The sequence below is a fragment of the Amphiura filiformis genome, chromosome 15, assembly GCF_039555335.1.
Source record: "Amphiura filiformis chromosome 15, Afil_fr2py, whole genome shotgun sequence".
In the NCBI taxonomy this organism is placed as follows: domain Eukaryota; kingdom Metazoa; phylum Echinodermata; class Ophiuroidea; order Amphilepidida; family Amphiuridae; genus Amphiura; species Amphiura filiformis.
In genome coordinates, this window is record NC_092642.1 from 55602738 (window position 1) to 55628492 (window position 25755).

The window sequence follows — 25755 nt, forward strand, 5'->3', positions numbered from 1 at the left end:
AATGGACAAAAATGCAAACATTTCCATGCAATATCGTTGAGTAAGCTTAAAACATGCATCAGTCATGATCGCTAAATTGCATGGACAAAACTTATTATGACTCAAACTTCCATCCAGTTCATTGCATAATTATGGTAGAATTTCACTTAGTAAATCATATTCTTGCTTAATATGCACATACAGATGTCATTTCGTAGTATTTACAGCGAGAATTATCGTATAGTATATTAGTATAGGCGTAAATTCCTAATTCCTCCTTTCTACAGGAGCACCATCGGGAATTTATACCCGATTTTGGAAGTTTTTCTCACTGACAATTCACTTCTAATAGTAATAAATGCTTCCCTTTTGGAAAAACGCCTCCGGGGCGTTTATTACAAGTACGGTACGGTATTGTGACTTACGTCTTTCTGGTTCTCAACCCTTGACATGTGAAATTAGAAAGCATGAGATTATCAACCAATCCATGAAATTTATACTGCACATAAAACTAAGAAAACTTGCCCCAAGGTGCTGGACACACAAACATCGAACAATAAAATCAAAGCAAATGAAAAGAAAATACATTTGATGTATAATAATACCGATCAGGTGCTATTTTAATGTGTCTCACTGTCACGTTCGTGCCGAGATAAAATATTCGTGCAGTGACAATTAACAATCCGTGTAGATATGCTTTATTCTTATTCAATGGGTGCGTCTTGTAAAGAATTCACGTAATTTGATTGGTTTTCTGGTGTATAATATTTCACAATAGTTGATAGTGATATTAGTCAGGGCGCGCGCCGCCACGCAACGGCGGCACGCTTGTTGCTCCTCAATGATCGCGCGATAATGCGTTAGCGTAATACACGTCGCGAGAACTAAGAACGCGATTCGGGCGGCTTAGATGTTCGTGATGGTTTCGTTCATTTAAAACAACGGGGATGTCCTCACAAAAGTAACTTATTTTTTTCTGAAAAAAGGCAGTTTTCTCGCAAAAATTACATTAAAACTGAATAAGAATGAGAATATATGATAGGAGTTTATCTTTTGCTTATCCAATATCGTGTCATAATGGATGGGCTGGCCAATATTTTTATCGTAGTGGATACCGGCTGCGCGGCATCCACTACTCAAAATATTGGCCAGCCCATCCATTATGACACGATATTGATAGGCAAAAGACAAAATCTATCATTTATTCTCTAAATAGTAGACAATGGTAGAGCCTTTCTTACGGTCACATTCAGGTAAAAATGTCAATTTTTTTATTTTTGAAACACACTCTACTTCATCAACACTTCTATCTCATTGCACGAACGTGACAGTGAGACACGTTAAAATAGCCCCTGATACGGATTCAAAAAGAAACAAATTTCATAGAAAAAGTTAATGGCAATGCTTGCATGTACATGTCTAATTCTAAACAGATGATGTTTCATACGGTTCTTAAAAATGTGTTCAGGCAGTTTGTTCCTGATGCGGGGTCCATAACAAGAGACTGACTTGTCCACAAATGCCGAGTCATGGAAAACGCAAAAATGAAATTTCGAACATTTGAAGTGTGACCAAAAATAGGTCATTTGATTGTTTCAAAAATTTGATTATTCTTTTAATAAATAACATACGATAATAAAATACGATTTAAAAAGAAAGAAAAAAAAGTAGGTCCCATCATTCAAGTCTGATGAAACTGAAGTAAGATGTACTAACTTTCAAACAGTGAATGTGCCTTGTGCCTGCTTAACTCAGGGCAAAAGGTCTACATGTATGACTGAGTTTTTATTTTTCTATTTCTATCTTGTAGCGGAGGACATGGTATACATTCCAACAGAGCCAATACATATGGCACTGGAACAGTTTGCTGACATAGGCGGTATGTCTGGAACTACTGGAACTAAAACAGGTATTTAAACATGATCTTTTCGTGAACTAAGGCCCCCCAAAAAAATTGTTTGTTTGTCCACGTCCGACCGACCGTGTACCCTGGTCCCGACTGTGTCTTTTTTTTTTCTTTTTTTTTGGCATTTTTTTTTTTTTTTGGCATTTTTTATTATTTTGGGACATCGTATAAAACAGTGGTTAGTACAAATTTAAAGAAAGAAAATGTAAAGAAAATGAACAGTATAACATGCAGAACCATCTCAAGAGTTAAACCAGTGAAGTGCTGTGTGTTTTGACTTATTTACCAGTCTTCAAATTGTCAGTTTCAAGTGCAATATCTGTAAAAAAAAAATAAAAAAAAATCCGACCTACCGACCCAACTGTTTCATAAGCCTCTATGGACAAACAAACAATTTTTTTTTGGCCTAACTATTGTATGACATACTCTATGTTTGACAAACATTATGTGCACATTTTATAAAAAACTAAAACTCATTTTTGATTTGTTGGGAATTTTGTAAAATGAGGTGTTTACATCAGGGTTTACTGGGCAAAAAAATAGGGAGCAAAAAACAAGAAAATGGGGACATTGGCAATTGTAACTTTGCAACCTATTGAACTATACAGTACGACAGCAACTTTGTGACCTCTTTTGTTCGACAGAAAATTTATACGGGTTGGTGAACACGGGTTACGTAACACAATGTTAAAATTTTAGCCGCAAACGCTTTTTATCAAAATAGCTCCAGAAATGGAAGACACGGGTCGATATTGCTCCATTTATGTACCCTGACCACAGATAAGATATCAAACATTTGTGTAAAGCAACAAATAACGTGTTAAAGTTGAATTAAATGGAAAAAAAGAAGCTTGAACATTTATAAAGTAGCTCGGAAAATGAGAAAAATTGCATGTCACGAACACAAAAATGTTCATATCATCAAGCAAGAACACTAGGAACCCCAAAAGTCCGGAAAGTACCAATTTTGTCCGGAACAGGCGAGGTCTGTCCTTATAGTCCAAAAGTCCAGATAGCCAACACCTAAGAAGATAATTCAATTAACTCTGGTTCAGAGTTTGGTCACTTTGTCCACAAAAGTCCACAAGAGTCCGCAAAAGTCCGCAAAATCCTAGAGCTTGTGATAGAGTTGTAGACATGAAGTCTGAGCTGGTCAAACCAGAAGTCTCACCCAGCTCCAGGCCATTGTTAAACTATTTATTTAAAGGGTCATACAAATTCTGGCCCTGTTGGCTGTGAGCAGTAAAGTATTGATTGGAAATGGTCATGGTTGGTGATCATGATATATGACAACTCACAAACTACAGAATTTGAACAAATTCAGAGATGTTTTCACACATCTTATTACTTATTATACCTTAAGTCATAGCAGAGAAGATGGTCATAGTACAGTAAGGATAGGAATAATTATGTCACAATGTTTTGATTATGGTCTTAGTGTGTAGTGTTTTTGAGTTGACCATACTCAGGAGTTACTTTTGTAAGACATCAAAACAAGAGTTAGTAAACTTCCGTAATCTTCACTTAGGCGACAAAAAACAAAAACAAAAAACGACCCAGAATTTTGCAGTTTGGACAACTTTTTTAAAACTTTTTAGACTGAAATTTTAATTTTTTTTAAATTTTTCAGTTTTGGTGATAAAAATAGTCTCCAGGAGGGAAACCAAAACAAAAAATTACCAGACAGATCAACTGTACTTGAAACGTTTGTCCCCCTGTAGATCAGTGTGTTTTTTCCGTCGCCTTATTTTAGTTTATCTTTCACAAAATTCCTAATTCTTCATTTTCTTGGGTTTTTTTACCTTTCCACTCATTTGATCTTGATTTATGTGACCTCATAGTATGTTATGTGTACTTTTAAATGACTTGAACACACCTGAAATGTTATCATACTGATTTCTGGCCAATGTGTTACCTAAGACAAGAATTATTACTGCTCTGTAGGCAATTACAGAGTAAAAGCTATTGTTTGAAACAATTACATGTATTGGATGGGCTAGACTATGCCATAGTCGATTTTTGATAAATAAAAATGTTATTAATCATGATGAACGCATTCAGTTGAACTCGAAATTATACTGATCTTTATTACATCAAAATACTAGTATAAAATGATTATGAAAAAGTTTATATAATTTTAGTGACAGTAAAAGTAAAGTATACGTAGGCTTATATTATTGAATGCAACATATCGTAATGGCATAATTATAATGGCACTTCAATACTGAACAATTCTAATTTTAGAATCTGCCAGTTTATTATCCGAGTTAAAAATCGACTATAGACTTTCACTTTTAAGCAGAACTTTACCCGGGACTTCGTTCTCAAAAACACACTGACAATCATTCTTGTTTATCAATCAAATCTAACCACAAGACTAAGCATGGTGGTACAATGCGCGCTAGATGCGTACGTTCATCCACCAACTTTCGCGCCAGCACAAAAGCGCCGCATTCCCTAGATAGTTGTGTACCATGTATAGTTAATGGTACCAGTACATGTCGGGAGGATTTAAACTAGATCTGGGCGACCAATCACAAGCCAGATTCAATAAAGATGCATTACATCATGACCAATTTTAGTTAGGCCAGAAATTGGCCTAACTCTCCATAGAGTCCCGTGTTAAAAATGTTAACCGCAATCCAAAGTCAGTAGTCCACTTGGGAAGCTAACAAACAGAGGGAGTACGGTGACTGAAAAGATCAGATGTGAAAATCTATCAATTGTGCACAAATAATTGAATCAGAGTTTTAAGCTTAAATGTAATAGCCAGAGTATGCACAATTGGCAAGTGGACTACGGAGAAGTCTATGGATGGGCTGGCTAACTCTTGGCAACATGTAGACATGGATTTAAAAATGGTTTTTAATTACCATGCAATATTCTTGCCTTAATCATGGAAAGGGTTACTGATAAGAAGCAACAGGTACTAAATAAAGTATTTTCCAATGCTCTATTTTCCAATGCTCTTTCAAAGTTTGCCTAAACAATGACCTTATTAATTATTTAGCTAATTACTCAATCTTAAGGGCGTACTACACCCATATATTGGTTTGATTGGTCTAAAAAAATATTTTATCATTTCAAGCAAGGCGATATATGCACTGATCATGTGAAATAAAAAAAATATGAAAAACATCGTGAAAGTGTCCTTTTCACCTATTTGTCTTAAAGTTGACTGGTTGTTAAGGGCGCTACCACGTAGTCTCCGTCACAACCGGTTTCTGCCGTTTCTAACATTCATCGATATTCACGTAGACAGTATTAGACTTGCTACCAGTCCAAAATACGACCTGCCTATGTATAATAATAATAATAATAGCGACAAGGCACATATCCACTCAATTAAGAGCGCTCAAGGCACTAAAACAAAACAAACAAACAAAAACTAACAAGACAAAGAAAACTGGAACTAAATTAAGAAACATAACTTAAGAATTACAGAATGTCTCTGACATAAGATGAGTTTTTAACAACTTTTTAAACACAGTTACATTTTTTGCAGTTCTGATATAAATAGGCAGTTCATTCCATAGACGTGGAGCTGCGATTGCAAATGATCTGTCACCCCATGTGCGGTTGGATTTTCTTTCTTGAAGAAGCTGCATGTTTCCAGATCGAAGCGTCCGGGTGGGCACATAATGTAAAAGGAGTTCAGATAAATATAACGGAGCAATATCATTAATACATTTATATACAATCAATATAAGTTTAAAACAATTCTTTGTGTGACAGGAAGCCAATGCAGTTCCTTTAGGATTGGCGTGATATGGCAATATTTTCTGGTGAAAGTAAGAATTCGAGCAGCAGTGTTTTGAATTTTCTGAAGGCGATAGAGTTGGTTTGCTGGTAATCCATAAAGAAGTGCATTGTTGTTATCCAAACGAGAAGAGATGAATGAGTGAATAATTTGTTCAGTAGCATCGCGACTTAGGTATTTGCGGATCCGGCTGATGTTACGTAGTTGAAGCGCTGAACAACGAATGACATTAGAGATATGAGGTTGCATGGTCATGTGAGTGTCAAAAAGGGTTTGTTTAGGGCTGTCACGTCAATTTGTATTACCAATAGGAAATACACAGGTCAGACATTTGAGAATAATAATTCTTTAAGATTTGGTAAAAAAAATTGTAGCCGCCTCATTAATATGCTACCTAATCAAAATTTTGTTGAAATAAAATTAAGGATCGAATGCGTTTTAGTGTCAAAAAATGCAAAATTACCGTCAAACTTTCGCCGAATTCTGCACCCTTGCGAAGCCCTCCGGCGGTGGCACAGTTAAATCGGGAATAAAATATCCGACCTTTGCGATCAAAAACAACAAATTACAACATTGGACCATGTTTGGACATACTATAGGCAAAAAAAACACTATTGCCAAATAATATAGAATAGAACATTTGACATCAACTTGACAAACTAATGAAGAAAATGTGCTCCATAAACATTAGGTAAGTGCGAAAAACAATTCCTATTCAAATGCGTGTATAAAACTGAACAGGGCCGGACGGCTACAAGACTACCGCATAAGTTCAAAGTTGCCAGATTCAAACATGAGCATGTATGCCTAGCACCTTCTCTTGGTAAAATCCCTGATAAAATCAAGATTGTGACCGTCGTGTTATTAAAATTGAATTTTAAGCGTTGGAACTTAACGCAAAAGACCATACGGGTATGCTCTCCCGGAAAGACCCCCCTCCATTTTTTGGATTCCGCAGCTCCAAAAGACCCGTGACCAAAATAGAGCTATAGGCGCAGGCGCAGGCATACGTAAACACGGAAACTTGACAATTTCAGCTCTAAGACCTACATCGCTCGATCATTCTTCACATGTCTGGTTTTTTTCAGGCGTTATTCACCCAGAAAGCCAAGAAAGACCCAATTTTGACTATTCGCAGCTCCAAAAGACCACCTTTTATATTTATTGGCAGCTCCAAAATGATCCCTTTCCGGCATGTAGGCCTACCCAGTGCACGCCAGCACCCCGGGAGCTCAGTCCCCGGACCCTACTAAATTCTGGGAAGCATACCCCAGGAGCATACCCACCAGAAATGTATGTTGTGCCCCCCCCCCCCCTCCCCTTGAAGTGGCGTCATGGGGGATCATGGGCGAGCTAGGACTTTTAAGGGGGGGGCAAAGGAGTGAAAGGGGAAACCCTCATTCAAGGGGGAAATCTTTAACGAAACAAAATAGGCTCAAAAGTACAAAAAGACCCTAGTAAAATTCTTCAGGGCGACCGCATCCAAAGGGGGACTTTCCACAGGGGTTGGGGTAGCTTCCCCATTGCCCCCCTTATGTACGGCACTGAACGTATGAGAAATTTGCTCATTTCCGCAAATTAAGACATTTGAACAATTCCGCAATTTTAGACATTTTAAATGGTAGGCCCTAATAAAGTGAGTAGAAAAAGTGAATAATAAATAATAGTAGACCTATTACACCCCATAGATATTGGCCAATGTCAATGCACATGTGCACATGGCATCACTCTGCTACCGGTATTTCTTTTGTGCCAGAAGAGGCATTTTAAAGGAGTATATTAATACTTGGCTTTTGCAATAATATAGGCCTACGTGCCAAAACTTGCTTGCCCCTTCTCGGCCTGCCTAAAAGTATACCGGTTGCCATGTAGGCCTAGGGGACAATGTTTTGGTAGGCCTATGTCGATAGAGGGGGTTGGCATGTCAAAGTGGGAGGACAAAGATTTGTTGGCATGGGGAAAGAAATTCACCACCCCAGATGGCGAGTTGCGATAATATAAACTTAATCAGCGGTGAAAAGCACAGTATAGGCCTACAATTCCATAAAATAATAGGCATAGGCCTACAGTATAAAGGTAACACGGAAAAATGAAAGTTAAAGGTTATAGCCAGGGGCAGTCATATAATTAAAATATTAGATGATGAAATAAGCATGATAAGGGGGCTCACTGGGGATTTCCAAATGGTGTAGGCCTACCAACTGAATTTCTTATAATCTTACCCCTTCCCCGGCCTTCATAATTGCCTTTGTTGTCCCTGTTTGTTGTTAGGGGGCTGGCATTTTCTTCGGGAGGGGGGGGGTCCCAAAAATACTGGGCGGGTCATAGAATTTTCAGACCAAAAATAGGGGGTTATAATTTTTTAACACCCAAAATAGGGGGTTATAGAATTATTAAGGGCTGGTGACTCAAAATTTTCGCTTCTTGCCATTCTTCTTTATCTTTGCAATCGAAATGTGCATACAATCTATGCAAAATTTTTACACGCTCCGCGCGCCTTCTTTACACTTACAATAAAAGTTTTAACGCGCTCCACACACTTTTTTCACTTTTAAGTTTTGACGCGCTCCGTGCCTTAGTTCCGGCAATGAATAATTTTTCTTGAGTCTGTGTAGTTGGAAGGGGGGGGGGGGGCATACAATTTTTCGACCCGCGATAGAAGTCGTAAAAATTTTTGCTTCATGATGGGGGTCATAAAAATTGACTCGGTCACTGACATATTTGTGACCCCCCCTCCGAAGAAAATGCCAGCCCCCTTATAGTAGGCCTATTAGTGGTTTAGCCAAACGCTGAGTAGGCCTATTAAAGACAAAATCTCATCCCGGGAAAAAATCATCAGACATTTTACACGAATCTGATTACTAGCCGGGATAAGCCTATGATAGGCCACCTACATTAGGCCTATATCGGGCTTCAACTTTGTCAATTGGCCTACTGCTGTTAGGATCCTATGCCAAATACATTTCAAAAATATTAAATGACAATTTAAATGACTTATCCTTAACTTTTAGACATTTATAAACAATTTTAATTTTTCACACTTTGCTGGGATCACTGGATAGGCCTTTAAAATTGTATAGATGGGAATGTCTAAATTGAAGCGTAGGGCCTACGTTATAGGCCTGAGCGTGCGGATAACGTGCAGGAATTTGTTCATGATTTTGACTGCGTTTCTATTCTGTAGGCATACCCGTGACGTGATTCCAAAGCCTTGTGCGTGTTATTTAAAAATCAGTCGTGTCCCATTTAATGTGCGCCAAAATTTCCCCCCTTCGATCTGCCAAATTTTCCCAAATTCCTGTGCCTCGGCCCGCCCGTCTTGGCTTGTCTAAAATTTGTTTTTCCTTCTCCATGGCTCCGTGATTTGATCTTAAAAATACCTAAATATATACCAAAACTCGCAACTCAGTATAACGCAATGGATTGTGGGTGAACACTTGTCAAAATTGTCGTAATGTCAAAATTCGCCACCGTATATCGTGCAGAACTCTATGGAAATATACACAATATTTGATTTTTTTTTTGCCTTGGATAGCGACAATCATAGGTAAGTTACAAATGATACGACTCGCTTAAAATATGCTATCACTGTATCAATTTTGGAGTTCCTAGTTGAAATGGGTTAGAAAACAAAAGGTAAAATAGTTACCAAAATCGCAAATATAAGCTTAACGCACTTACGAAATATGGTGGGTATAGGTGACGAGAAATGCAATTTTTTCAACATTGCTGTAGTATGGTTGTGGTAACCTGTTACCTATGGCTTAATTAAGTTTCAGTGAAATAATGTCGCTAGTTAAAAATACAAAATATAGCTCAACATTGAAAATAGAAGCATTTTAACCAGTTCGTTTTTGATAGATGTGGAGCGCTGAAAATCACCAAGTTCATGAAGCCATCAGGAACCACTTATTCCCATTTTACATATCAACATTATTTCTCTAATGCGTTAGCAACACATATCCAAAATTTTAACGAAATCCGTTGATAGCAAACTTTCCAAAATGAAGTGAATTTAAAACATCAGTGATGTACCACCTTTTGGCTTCTACCTTCAAAAGCATGTAAGCTACATTGATACCGATGCCACCAATAGAACGAGAAGATTTGCCCCTTCATTTTGCATACCACTATGTCCAATTTTTTTTCTCATTTCTTCACAAAATGCAAAAAACCCGTAAAAAAATGCGATGGGTGTAGTACCCCCTTAAGTGATATATTTTCACATATTATCTGTGCATTCTTGATACTGAATCCAAAAAAGTAACTTAATTATAAACATTCAACTGACTTATAAGACACTTAATTGACAATACACTTGACTTAATCTAACATCACTTGACTTGATCTGATCATGTTAAGTGGAATACAATATAGTGGACAATTGATTTTGTGATCTAGTAAGTGTGCACTGCAATGGACCATTGTAATATCACTTGTCACCTTGTATCTCTGAATCTACTTTTTCCATGGTTTGTGCAAGGTGCTGTGTGAAAGAGTGGGGTTGTATGAAATTGGTCAAAAACAATGGTTTCTAACAATCAAAACAATTTACAATGATAATGTATAGAGGGTGATTTTTATAAACACCAGATTGAAATGTGAAGTTCATGATGCAAGGGAGATACAGCTGGTTATTTGGTGTACATCATTTACAAGTAATTGGTGTTTTGGGTTCATCATATTATTTGTCATCATTGTTAAAATCAAGGGGTGGAAACTTGAAGACATATTTTGCAAAATTGATACTAAAATGGTAATTGTCTTGGAAAAGGTGTAAATCTATTTATCTCCAACATACTTCATTTGTTTATTTTACCTTGCAAAATGTTCAGTTCACTTGTAAATAGTAGAGGCAAAATTTTTATGGAAATTTAAAATAAAAAATGTGAACACCAAATACCATTTTAGATATTATTAAGCATGTTCAGTGATTGAAACAAAACCTATTCCTGTCTTATTTTTTATTATTTATTGGAACATACACTTTTATATCAGTGGCACACGCCTAACCAGCGGTATGATGCGTTCAAAATAATATACATATAGAAACTAATTTAAACACAATTGAATATACATGCAAAATTATAACATATGTAAAAATAAAAGCAAAAGTAATTGCCTGTCTCCAACCCAAGTTGACTTGAAATGGGTTGTAAACAGGAAAATAAAACAAAATATAAATATATTCAATTACACAGTTTAGCTAGCAACGCAGAATTCATCACATACAAATAAATATATTAAATATCAGTATTATGATTCTTACATTCACACAAAGAAACACTATTAGTTACATCCCAGCTAACACAAAACATTTTTGTTGTTCAAGTTTCTTGAAATATTTACACAAAAACATGATCAGAAACATTTATTAAACATTTTGAAGATGTTTTTCTGTAAATATTTATGAGAACATGTTTTCTTAACCAATCTAAAACCACACATTTAATAACATTTAAAAACAAAACAAATGTGAAAATGTTTTGCATTTGCTAGGATATCATGATACACCACTAACATTTTGTCATTTTCACTGAAAATAAACAGAAAATTTAAATCAGAAATTTGCATTTAACCATGGTCATAGTAAAAACATGCAAAAATATTCTTGTTAGGAAAAGATTTTAGACTCAAACTATGTTCACTAACCATGACCATTCCCAATCAATACTCTACTGCTCACAGCCAACAGGGCCAGAATTTTATGACCATTTAAATCAATAGTTAAACAATGGCCTGGAGCTGGGTCAGAATTCTGGTGTGAACAACACAGACATCATGTCTACAGCTCTATCACAAGCTCTAGGATTTTGCGGACTTTTGCGTACTCTTGTAGACTTTTGCGGACAAAGTGACCAAACTCTGAACCAGAGTTAATTGAATTATCTTCTTAGGTGTTGGCTATCTGGACTTTTGCAGACCAATGCGGACAGACCTCGCCTGTTCCAGACAAAATTGGTACTTTCCAGACTTTTGGGTTTCCTAGTGGAAAAAGCGCCGGAATCAAAAATGGGTGTCATGTTATAGAATAACTAAAGTTAGCTTGCCTGAAAATTTCGTGATTTTTGGTTGGGGTATATTTCTAGTCGCATATTGAACATGTTGAAATGTTTATCTTTGTGCGTGACTACTGTCACGCCATATATTGTACGGCCGATGTTTTTCCTGCAAAGAAACTTTCATTGTCAATTGTCCATTGTTGGTTATTTAACTTGAAAATAATACTCCCAACGTTCAAACAATTTTAAAAGTCAGCATAAAGGTTTGTGTTACATTATTTGGACGGTGTTAATTCATTCCAGAAATAGAATCACGAGTGAGCCAATGAGTGGGTATAACATTGCTATTATTGCCACCGAATTAATCATATCTCTGGCATGGCTTAGTGGTAAATACATGTATTTGGAAGTTCGATCTTGGTTCGAACCCCGCAAGCACCTCTCTTTGATTTTTGATTTGATTTTAACTCATATTTTTAAATCCTGGTTGTCATATTTTTATTAAAGCCATAATATACAATTTCGGGCAAATTTGAAGTTTTGTTATTCCAAAAATTATAACAATAATTATATTAGTAGTAAATAACTGTCAGGAAGGATTTCACGTTACATTTGAAGCAGAAGTAGCGAGATAAAAATGAAAGAAAACACTTAATATCTTGACCGCTTAACTGTGGTGTTCTATGGGGGATTAGTTTTAATAAGACATCAAAGTTAGTTGATCTATCTAGACAACGAACTTGGCTGATTCCAATTAGGTGTAATCCGAGGTGTAAGTTGGACATTGTGTAAAAATTACAAATATGCCAAAATATTAGGTTTGAAATTTGTGCATCTCATGATTTGATATGTATGCATAAAAGCTCATAAAATATGTTGCCGATAGGGGAGGGGTCTAGTCCAATTAAAAAATCGTGAAAATCTGTGTTGACGTTCCTTTATTTGATAGGCCTATATATATTCTTGAACTTTTAAAAATTACGTAAGTTTGACATGCTTTATTTCATATTGAAAGCTACTGAACTTAAGGAGGCCTCCGTGTAAAAACCACCAGGTCATGGGAAGATGAAGGTTGGACAAATCCTTTCATATTTGGTATATGCCTCTTGGTTGATGATTCCTTGCTCATGGCAATGAATTTTTTTGCCTACCTCGTATCAGTGTTTCTAGACAAAAAATCACTAATTTTGCCCTAAATGCAAAATATTGACAAATAACGAATACATTGATTTCTATATTGTATCCCATAACTTTCAAACGATATTGACTTTGATACTGATACTCCTACATAGTTTCAACAACATTATAGGGCATACCCATCATGCATCATTTTGTCCCTGTGTTATTTACTATTCGCAGGATACCTTAATATAGACCATAGTTTTGCTAGTTTTTGTTAAAAATAAGCTTAATTTCAAACAGATTTTTATTACAGGCAGTCACTTGAGAAAAAAATTTACATGTCAAATGGGACCTTGAATATTGTTTTCAAAAATAAATAAAATCACCATTGTGTTTTTACTCCTTAGTGTACTTCTGCGACATGTAAGTCACCCCTCTTTTGCAGTGTTTCAATGGAGCTGGCAGCTGGCAATGATATTGTCCGGTATCTACCAGAAGTTAATGATGACCCCCACAGGACTCTACCAAACCAACTTTTTTAGCTTTCTTTTATGGTCCTATAACACATTCAAGATAATTTAGTGGTTTAAACCTTTGGGGAGTGGTCAGTTTTTTTGGCCACACAGGGGCCAAAAATTAAAAATGCTCCAATTTCAACGAAATTGGTCTCAAATTGCTTGTCATGTAAAAACGAGTCAAATAAGGAATGGTTGTAACCATGTAGGATGTTTCGTTACCTGGGAAACATCACAACAAGGGTTGTGGTCAAATAGGCTGTAATGGGGACTGACCTTTATTGGCAAATTTGGTCAATAACAAAGCACTTTAGACAGTGCAAACGATTACTTGGATTTACATGACGATCAATTTGAGACCATTTTCGTTGAAATCTGAGCAGTTTTAATTTTCGCCCCCTGAGTGGCCAAAATAACAACTGACCACCCCCCAATAGACCTTTTTGCTTTATAACTCAAGAACGGTATGTCACATGTACTTTATCTGAATCCTTACAATAAGAGGAATAATTTGGTGTGCTTGTTAACCAGATTTGAGCAACCTTTAACCTTGAAAATGGCTGGAGTGCCAGGAATTATTTTTTGTTAACATCTTGAATGTGTTATAGGACCATAAAAAGGAAGCTAAAAAAGTTGGTTTGGTAGAGTCCTGGGGGGGGAACTTCATTAACTTCCCGTAGATACCGGACTAATACCAGCCACCACCATTGTGCAGCATACTCTACTCATTGGGTCATGAATAACAGTTAAAAATACATTGAAATCATTATTTCAATTCTCTGAAAGAATTAGTTCATTCTTTATTAAAATTAAAATTGATTGCAATAATCGCTGAGGATTTATGCATTAAAACGTTATTTTGCTCAATTCTACTATTTCTTTCAAACCATGTTTTGTTTGCTTCAAGCATACAGCCATGCACTCCTATTTCAAATGATCCATGCTGACACAAATATACACATGGAATAGCACGAGGTGCACAAGCCCTGTCTGATGGAAGCGTGACCTATGGTTAAATCATAGATTCTATTCATAGACTCTATTCAGAGTATATGGTTAAATTAAAACAGAACATAGTGGAAAAACATTAGTTCTAAAAATTAGACTCCAAATATAGTTTTGCAAATGTTTTGTCAGCGGCCATTGCAGTTATTATATTAGAATGCGGAAAATGTAATTATAATGAACATAAAACAATAAACATAAACTCATCACATCTTGTATTTAACATGGGCATATAGGCCTATAATATAGAATATACCGTGCAAGTAAATAATCGAATCTTAAGGGTAGACGAGGTATTGTTGGTCGAAGCAACCTAAAAATTTATTTTCATTATCTAGATCAATATATTATTGAAAATTAACACCTTCATGTTTTGCAAAAGTTCATTCTACAAATCGTATACTTTGCAAACTTGCTTAATTTATTGTTGTTAATGAGTTATGTACGTTTTACAAAAGTGTTGTTGTTTCATCCCTCTTTAAACGTAGCTCAAGAACCGCAGCACCTTTAAAAGTATATCTGTCATATTTGAATTCTTCTACACGCTAAGCTATAAATTGAGCAATGCAGTTTTGCTATAGCTCACTACCATTCGTAATATGCTGTGAACTACCAAATCACAACAGTTTAAAATAATTAATAACCTTAATATGAAATTATATATAACAAGTTTAGCATGGGTCACCAATCAATGCCACTTGTATCATTGTATGCCAAAGAGCCCTATGTTGTCAGAAGTGCTGTAATGGAACTTTTCTTGCTGCTCTTGTAAATTTTACTGTCTTACAAGTAGCTGTATAGTTACAACTGACCATTGAAATAGGAAAGAGGAGAAATCTATGAATTATAACATGAATACTAACTGAGTAATCTGCATTATATAAAAATAATAAAGATTTAAAACCTAAATAAATACATTTTATCATGATTTTTTATTATTTCTAATTAAGGTCAGATTTCCATGCCTATTAATATGGAGAGAGGGCTAGGACATGAAGAAAATTAAATTTTAGTGAGAAATGAAGCTGATATAATACAACAGATAAAATGCATCTTATGAATTATGTTAATGAAAAAAGTGTACGTGTAAGTGGCACAATGGGCGCAGGCATGGATAAAGTATAATGCGCCTTTGGTGTTAAAAATTAGTAGTTCACTAAAACCATGCAACTTAAATTGTGTGTATCTAAGTAAGTAAATAAAAACACAACGGTGAAAATTTATATTTTTTAGAACTGTTCCTCGGCTTTGTAAATATGTACGATTTGTGTTGAAAAGTTACTGCCCATGAGAGAAATACAGATTTAAAAATGACCTATTTTTGCTTAAAACATCTTCTTTTTAAGGTATTTACATAATATAAAAACTCACAAGGCACCAAAACTATGACTTTATCTTTAAATATATTTGTGAACCCAACCATTTGAAATGTTTACTCCAAATATTAACTTTCTTGTACACTCAGATCTAGAAATACATTGAAAACATGAAATATAGTCGATTTTAAAAGTCTGACAAAATTGCGTAAATGGGCTCAATCAAGGGTTTTTGTTCTAGAAACACTGGCACATGATACAGCAAAATTATTTCACCATGTGAAATGTTTCATCACTATATGTCCATAAAAAAGTATGAAGAGATTTGAAGAACCTCCATCTTCCCGCCTCAGCAAAATTCAGGAGGTTCTTAGAAAAAGGGCTCCTTAAATGCATTTTTTTTAAAAGATATGAACTCGAATGTAGGATTAGGCTTAAACATGAACAAGAAATAAATCATGAAAAAAGTGGGCCTTCAAGCTGACATTCATTTAGGCCTATATTATTAAAGACAAAAGGGAGAGGAAAAAAGAAAAGAAAAAGCGAACCGAAAAATTCCACATCATCGACAAGATAACATGGGAATCGAACTCTCAACCTTCCGCACTGCAAACATTCGCTCTGTCCACTAAGCCATCGCAACTTGTTCGGGCAAAGGGTATTCTTTTGCTATCTTATTTCTCGTTCAACATGTTCAAGGATCTCACTCAACAACAATCTTTTCAAAACTGCTTGTACTTCAGTTAAATGAGATGATACTACCTTTTTTGACGACTACAATATTTTGTTACACAATAGAGTATTTTGCATTTATAAAATATATAACAATAGACGTTTTTAATTGCTATATTAATCAATATAACATGTATAATAGACAGCGCCGGCTGGGATCCATTTCGTGAAGCATCGTGACACTTGCAACGTGCACTTCACGACACGAAAACTCAAAGAACGCAACTTTTCAACCTACGACTAGGTTGTTCCACCGCTCATTTTCGCTGAAATTTTAATACAAGCTGTGGTTAATTAATGTTTATCATAACAGAAAAGCATTAGACCGGCGTTTCCTCAAAGCTGTAGATATAAGCATTTTAGTGATCGTGACATGCATTTTCTCTCATTTTTGTCTCGCCTGATAAGGCAGGAGACTATATAATCACTTTTCCGTATGTAGGGGTGGGGGTGTGTGTGTGTGTGCGTGTGTGACAAATTTGATTAAAGTTTTGGTTTTCGCCTATTTTCTCGGAGACTAGGAGTTGCACTTTTCTAAAACTTGGTGGGTGGGTGCATCTTGACCCGAGACAAAACCGGTTTGTATTGGTTAGTGGGTCAAGGTCACTGAGGACCTCTAGCGGTCATCTGAGGTCAAATTAGTAAAAACTGTCGTATGGGCATGAAACTTGGTAGGTACAGTCAACATTTCAAGCCAAATCTTTTGAAGGTCATTTCAAGGTCACCAGGGGTCATCTGAGGTCAAATTAATAAAAACTGTCGGATGGGCATGAAACTTGGTGGGTACAGTCAACATTTAAAGCCAAATTTTTGGAAGGTCATTTCAGGTCACCAGGGGTCATCTGAGGTCAAATTAGTAAAAACTGTCGATGGACATGAAACTTGGTGGGTACAGTCAACATTTAAAGCCAAATTTTTGGAAGATCATTTCGAGGCCACCAGGGGTCATCTGAGGTCAAATTAGTAAAAACTGTCGTGTTGGTATGAAACTTAGTGGATACAGTCAACATTTAGAGCCAAAGTTTTGGAAGGTCATTTCAGGGTCACCAGGGGTCAAATTAGTAAAAACTGTTGCATGGGCATGAAACTTGGTGGGCACAGTCACCATCAGCCAGATAATCGTGCTTAGCCGATAACCGCCAAATTCATTTACCTCTACCAAAAGTAATCACAAAAGCAGGCGGTTGCGAAAGCAGGCGAGACTCGTGGTTCGAGAACCGCCTTGTTTAGGCTACTTCGCGCACCAAAAGCATTCATTTTTTCCACAATAATTCAACTTTTACACGTTATTCTTTGCCTTATACGCATGTTTCATATCTTATCTATGGGCTCAATATGGAAATGAAGGAGAAAGCGACTTGTGTATTCCATTTTTTGATGTTTTCTGAAAAACCGTATTTGCCACCTGATTTTCAACATTGCGTTACGTAACAGCAGAGGTCACGCCAGTAAAAATTACCGGAAGTGAGCTAAGTTGCTGTCGTACTGTATAGTTTAGTTCACCTCATGTTTGGTAGTGATGTTGTTACGAGTCGTACTTGACTCATAAGGCCAAAATCACCTTTTACCCGAACTCACACGAATGCACAACACAAATACACTGTTTGGTTAAGCTAACAAAATCTAAGTCTTTAATTGAAAGCACGTTATGATTGGTATAATATATGACAACAAATGCACATACACAATATAATCACTCTTTTATCTATTTAGTACTTGGCCAGCATTCTTCTTCTTGGTGATCATAAAGTTCTTGCAATGTTCTGGACGACTGATGTAATATATCCTTAGTCACTTGTCCTGCGAAAATCAGCGAAGTCCAGTGTACACTTGAGTTTATAAATATCCTTGCGTATGAAATCCTCACACAAAACTGGTGTTGCTTTCTCCTTGCGCTGCTTTCTCCCAACTTAACTCCTTGCGCTGCTTTCTCCAAAAATGGTGCTATTTCCACCTTTCACACAATATCTTCAGGAAGCAGGTCTGCGATGCAGTTGTCCCCACTTATTTTGACAGTTGTGTTGCTCCTTTAAAGGTCCGTAACCCGATCGACAGCATCATCCCCCCGATTTTTTTCATTGTTGATGAGGTTTTGGCATCACATAATAGATACTATTTTTCTCATTACTATCCTGAAATTTGACGCTCCAAGTCGATGTATTTCGAGAAATCATGAATCACAGCGGTTTTACAGGTATACCAGTTTGTAAACAATGGTAAATACTTTGGATTTCTGGGAGGAATTATGAGCGAAATATCAGTCACCGCAACAGCTACTTTGGTTTCACGTCATACCCATTCTGTGAAAAAGCGAACCACACTAACTGCTGAGGAGACGGTGCGCCGTATATAGTTATGAAAACAGCGATAGTAAGTGTGGTGTGCTAAATAGCTCAATTGACTAGCGCGTTTGTTTTTACCGAGAGGTACCGGTTCAAAACCCGGTCTCGGAAGGGTTTTTTTCCTCTCCATTTTACCCAACCTTTTTTTATATTCATTTGAAATGTACATATTGCAAGGGAAATATATTTTGTTTCCTTTTTTCTGAAACGGTACAAAAAAAAACATTTTCCGTTCAATACGGGCCGGGCATTGTACAGTATGTCAGCATTCGTCATTGCCTGCCCAGAATGCAATTCACGTATACCAAGGTATTGGATTGCAAATTTGGCTATTTATTCACATTTACGCTGAAAATGCTCTCGTTTTTCCCAAAGCAGCATAAAGGAGGCGATATTTGATATTATTATGTAATTTTAAAGACAATCCATATCCAAAACCAATAGGGTTACCCCCTTTAACCAGACTTCAGCAAATCGGCAGAAGAATATATTTTCCTTTCTTGGAAGAAGTACGTTCCTTGACGTATTCTAAATCTTCTCCGACAACACTGGCAGGTAGTAGTGCATTGACTACTTAAAATTAATTCTGGTTCGCAATTTCCTTTCTTTGAAGCAATTGGACTGTAAGCATATTAGCTAGCTAGCCCAGATCAACACTACAAACTGTGACAATAATAAAGGCTATTGCAGCCTATCAGATCTGTATCCAGATGATAATAATTTAACCTTTTCCATAAAGTCCGACACAATCCGCAGTAGACCCTATGCCTTACCGTGGTCAATTTTCGTAGCTCCAAAATAATAACCATAATTTCAGACGAGGCTGAACTTGTAGCACTGTAGGAATCCTCCATGGCTACACTTTGAAATACTCCCTGAGTATCCAGAATAACTGGTTAACATTAAATGCTCTCTTTTTGAGAGCTATAGCTATATCCATTCACATTACAATCATATCGATACAGGTCTGCCTAGAATTATTGCAAACATGTTTTGAAGCAAATCTGGGATTTTCCCAATGTTCTAATAATAGACATTAACATTTCACCTTACATCACTTCCTGTGGGTTTTTCCCACTATTATGTCTATTTCACAATCTCAGGGGATTTTCCCCCGTGACATAAATAGTCTTCATAAATGATGTTGTTATTGCATTCATCTGGGTTTTCCCCTAGATGTCATAATAAACAAACTATTTCATGATTAGAAAGGTAACTTCCCCTTTTTCATGATACACAATTATACAGGGTACATCACAATGTCAATACTTTTTCATGGTTGCGCCTCAAGCGTGCCGACAAACAGCCCCTGTACATGTGCGTGTACACACAGCGCGTTTAACTTTACGCGGACACAGCTGGCTGTAGGATCCAATTTTCTTGACAAATCGCGAAGTCACAACTAAATTACATCAATATTATAGTAGATATTTATGATTCTTGTTGAAAAAGTGTAGAAAGTGCACAGAAACAATGATGAGAATGGCTAAATTAGTGAATTTAGTTTGCAACATTTCCTTCGCCGCGATACAGCTCGCCGCTATTGTTGTTGTTTTTCGTGAATGGAACTGATGACGTTGGGTCATTTACATATTATCAAACCATATCAATCAATCAAATGGCGTGGCTTCCTTTATCGGCCAATGAAAAAGTCTCGTTTTTCAATCATGAATATATGAATAACCAGTGCATCTTACATGGTGAAACTCATACCGTATTTGGTTTACACCTTTATGAATATGAATAAGAAGGTTTTGATCGACAGGTCCCTCTCAAACGATAGTGTTACGTTATAGAAAAGACGCACTTTCGGAACAGAAATATCTAATTTACTCAATATTAACTGAACATTATGGATTCTACTTTGGCACATATTTATAATATATAATATATATATAGGAAAAACCTGAAAGTTTAAAGAAGATTGAATGTAATTTACGCGAGAAATCTATCAAAGAGTATTTTGACACCATGGACTTTAACGGTAGTTGTGAGGGAAGTAAATTCAAATTAACCGGGCTTGTGCATAGCGTTAATCCCCTTAGCAACCGGAAGACTGTTAGTCCAATAATTTACTCATGTTTTAGATGTTTGTACCATGCGCCAATCTAGCAACACTCCCACTCTCATCTCCTGAGTACACGATCAGCTACTACAAAGAACAGGACACTCTGGAGATGAGAGTGGGAATGTTACTAGATAGGTGCATTACTGATGAAGTTTAAATGATCGGAAGATGAAACATCTAAAATGTGAGTAAATTATTGGAATTGTAAAACATATATTTACCAACAATAGTAAACTTGGTCACTGGATAATGATGACATAATTTGTTTGGCCTATACTAAATTTCATTACTTTCTCATTTCACCTTATTTGTTGTAACAGTTGTTCACATCAAGTCAGCAGTTGGTATGGGCCCTGGAGGAGACGCGGCTAGCGTCGTACCAATCCTCCAACAAGCTGCAGAGTCAGCGGAAAAGTCTATGGAAGCTTCTACCAGCTTGGCTACCGATCTCCTCACTCCAACCTCCACGCCTATGGTCACTCAAGGCGGACTGATAAACGATGTACCGCCTGGCTTTGCGCCCCCGCATCTGGCGCAGAATAACGTGTCACCACAGACGAGTCTCGCCGGGGCGTGTAAGGTGCACCAAGAGAATCACAGTGGCTCGGCAAGAACAGACTTTATGTACAGGGTAGGAGGGATTAAGAAACCCCCTAGTCTAGACGACTTTGATTCGGACGATGACGAGGGCGCCATGATATGTACATCATACACGTCTACGACATTTACCAATACGACCAGCGCATCACTGATGCTAAGGGACCCGGCCACGGGGGCCAGATTTGTGCAATCTCAGCTACTTCAGGTATGTTTATTTTAAAATAATTGGATATACATTGAGTTGGTCACCAAATTAGGAAACTTAGTCAGAAGGTTGAATAAAATATGTTCAGATGTTGCAAACCTTTGAAACATAACAAAAATTGTTACAAGGACAGCAATCTTACAACAGTAAATTAGGCTATTCCAGTTGAAATTCCTACACCCCTAGGAAGACATGACCTTAATCTCCCATGCAGGGGGTGCAGATTGAATGAAGTCAGGGAGATAAGTCTTAATTTGTAATCCACACTCCCTTCATGTCTTCCATAGGGGGTGTATGAATTTCAATTGGAATAACCTGTTGTTTAAAGTAAACCCACAATTAGTGTAAAATACAAAAGTTTTGCGTGCTACGCATGCACATCGTCCTAATTAAGTATTTTTTGGAAGCTCAGACATGTACACTATTGTACAGTACATGTTAAAGCAAGCATTTATTGTCCACGCCAAACACAATTTTTGTCCACGCCAAACACAGTTTGGAAGGCAACTATTAAGTGAGCCCCGATGTGTGTCTGTGCATAAAATGTTGACCAAAATTTGTAACCCTTACCCCTGGCTTCCTTTATTGATTTCTCCCACATGCTTTGATGTAATACAATGGGACTTAGAAACATTGACATGTGTGATGTTAATAAAGATCATCTTGGGGTCACTCGAGGTAATTATGCAAATGAAAGAACCACGAAAGCCTGAGAACCACCAGTTCGGTCATACATACATTTTGTGCACCGCTTAATTTAATAATCTCTCTTTTTATTTCATTTCAGGATGATCCACCTGATGAAAACGACATGGTATTTAGCCTAACACCACCACCCAGCAGTTCGGATCAAACTGCCCTTGGAGGTGACCTGCCAGTGACGGCCATCTTGCACGGCAGCGACACACCTACAGAACAATGCAGCCAATCTAATCCCACAGACTTTCTACAGACGGAGTCAACTGGGTCGGAAATTGAAGGGTTTAGAGAAAGCACTATTAATCTGCAAGATTTAGAGTAGACCACAGCAGCTGATAGGTCCATCCCATCATGCTCTGCGGTACCATAGTATAAATGCACATGCCATAGAAAGTGTACACAAAATCCCCCACTACAACGTTCTATCAGAGAAGCTTAGACTTTTGTTTGAAAAAATATGATCTTTTAAATATTGTGAAACTATCCATAGCTCTTAATATTTAAGTGGCTCTTACTTAAGCTTAAAAAGTTACCTTTTCAGAGTCTGAGTTGAGCAAGGACATAGCTTGCGACGCCATCACGGCGTCCTCATTCAGCGCAGTGATTACACTCCTCCGGTCACCTGACCACCCGGTGGGAGGTCAAGTGGCAGCAGATCGTCATAGACTGCAATACATGATGGGATACTCTCTCGAGCTGCTGTGGTGTAGACAAGTTTGATGAAGGCATTGTTTCCCTTCTGATACGGAAATCTTTGAATCAGATGCAATGATTTTTTTAAATCTCTTAAAATTAGAATCCTTGAGGATAAGCGGTCAAAATTTGCAGTCGGTTTGCCATTGTCGAAAAATGCCATTGTTATCCTCAATTCTCTCATGAGAAAACTTTTTTTGAGGATCAGAAAATGGGCTATTCCAGTTGAAATCCATACCCCCTATGGAAGACATCACCTTAATCTTCCACACCACACGAGAGTATGAATTTCAAATGGTATTACAGATGATTATCATTATGTTTTGTTGAATCCAAGTGTGTGAAAATATTGGATCCATACCAAAGCATGATATTATTAATAATGATAAAATTACTAATAATTCTTAATAATGATAAAATCCTTTACGCCCAATATTTATTGGTCTCATAACTAGGCCAATGAATGAAAAAACCTGTTGAATTCTGCATTTGAAGATGAATTTTTTGCAATAGATAAAGTGGCATCATAGAGGTATTTTAATTGTACCCAAAAGTTGTAGAAACATGAGAAATGAAGTAAAATGGTCAATTCAACAAAGAAATAAACTTGTAAACAAAGACTCAAAAGTGATAAAAAATTAAATCATTGATTTTATTTTTGAGAAAAATCATGCGATTTAAATCAATGTGATTTCAAACAATCCTGTTGTGGTATCAGATTTTTTTTGAGGGGCCAATAAAATTTGACAAATTTATTTTTGCTCTAAATTTCATTGACTTGTTCTGGTAAAGCTCAAGTTTGCGAGAACGGCCAGTTAAGAAAAAAGCCGGTTATAAAACTAGCGGACAGGCAAAATTTCAAATACTTAGTGTTGATATTTGAATCAACAAAACTTAACATATTGTGTAGATGTCGTGTATAATTCTGGATTTCCAGATAATTGCAGATCTTATTTTGTTTCATATTGAGGCGTATTATAAATGTACATGCTTTGTGTACACAGCCACCAGCCCAGTATGTACAATCCTGGAACCTAGGCAGATATAAGAACCTGGGCTGATCCCCCTTCTCTTTTTGAATAGCTCCTACACTTAATGTGTGCACATGGTTGATGTGTTGGAAATATGTTTTACTTTTATTTTGATAAGTTGCTGTATATCAAAAACAATTATGTATACATGCATATTATAACAAAACTTGTATCGCTTTTGTTAAAGAAAATGGATTTCAATGTTTTGACATTTACTTATTATAATTTATATTTTTTACGTATACCGTACCACAAGTTTTTAAAAAGATCAGTAATTTATTCTATTTTTCAAGCACAATTGTTTTAATTGAAAAAATTGTGTACATGTAAAGTTGTGACCTATTGTACTTCTGTATTGCAAAAGTTAAATGGAAAATAAAGGGTTTGTAAGTTATAAGTTCCCCTGAAGACTTTTTAAAATGAATTGAAAAATCGTTGTCAAAATGAAACAAATTATAGGAGTTACTGGTAGCACATGTTGTTTTGCACAAATGGTCCAATTTGCAATGTCATACATTGTTGCTTTCGGTTCATTATGCAAGAAAAGATGTAGTTTTAAATTCTCACAAAGAATGCAGTATATTCTAAACTGTAGATTATATTCTATGCTTTGAGAGAGTTTAATCGGAGAAGATGAGAAAAGAAGAGATCGCTCGAACCTATAATCCGATTGCCCACAGTTAAACTTCATTCACTTTTCTTTGTTTGGGGTACTTAAAACACCACTTGAATTTTCCTTTGTGGTAATCTGTTCATCTGCCACATGCTCAACCGATTCGGTAGTTCTCTTAGTGGAGAAAATATTCCACACACAGAAGTACATCGTTAAATTCCCAATTCGGCAGTCAAATCATGACTTTTTTTTTTTTAAAAAGCAATACTAACCAGGGTGACCATGATTTTTAAACGAATGAAAAAGCATTATATATATCGCAACTCCCATTAAAAAAATCAAAAGTTTTGTTAAGTTATGGAAAGTCAAGCATAATTAATTTTCCAGTAAAATTAATATAAGAGAATTCTATTTAAATGAGAATAAGTGACCTTGTATTCGATATGGGTCTTTATTGATAATACTGAACTGCCAAGAATAGAGTCTATTTAAGGGGTACTACACCCTGTGGTAAATTTGACTATTTTTGCATTTTTCTCAAAACTTATAACACACTGGTAACAAAAGTTATGTATATTATTGGGGCAAGGAATCCAATTACTACACTGAAATTTCAGTGACTCAAGACAAGCAGTTCAGTGTATATGATAGAAAACCGCTTGTCTTGGGTCACTGAAATTCCAGTGTAGTAATTGGATTCCTTGCCCCTATAATATACATAACTTTTGTTACCACTGTGTTTTTAGTTTTTGAGAAAAATGCCAAAATAGACACAAATTTATTGAGGTGTAGTACCCCTTAAGATGATACTTTTTCAAAAATGTGATTTTTGAGAAAAAATAAATATCCGAGTCCGAAAGACACGCTTATGATGAACTGTAAACTCTATTGTTGTGTTATTTTTCTGCATTTATATGAGCTTTTGAAGTAAGTATCTCGTTCTTTGGAAGGTGTGTGTTGGGATGCGACGCATATTCAGGTTCATTTTTCAGGCTCTAGGATGAGTCGGGGTCCCTGGGTCAGGTCGCAAAATTTAGAATAAGGGTTTAGAAAGGTGATGCTTTTCTCAAAATGTTTTCCTAAAAAATTTTCAAAGCAAAATTTGTGAAAATTGTTCCTGCATTTTTGCAATTGTATCTTAATTTTAAACAAATCATGAAAATCCAG

The 25755-nt window shown here is 36.4% G+C and overlaps 1 protein-coding gene across 1 annotated transcript in view; it reads left to right on the forward strand.

The window, feature by feature from the left end:
• LOC140171852 (uncharacterized) overlaps window positions 1-24837 on the forward strand; it is a 39680-nt gene extending 14843 nt beyond the window's left edge. The window contains 3 exon segments of the mRNA XM_072195181.1: window positions 1790-1888; window positions 21068-21552; window positions 22340-24837. Coding sequence (XP_072051282.1) covers window positions 1790-1888; window positions 21068-21552; window positions 22340-22573 — 818 coding nt within the window. The 3' untranslated portion in view covers window positions 22574-24837.
• Window positions 24838-25755: the final 918 nt, after the last annotated feature.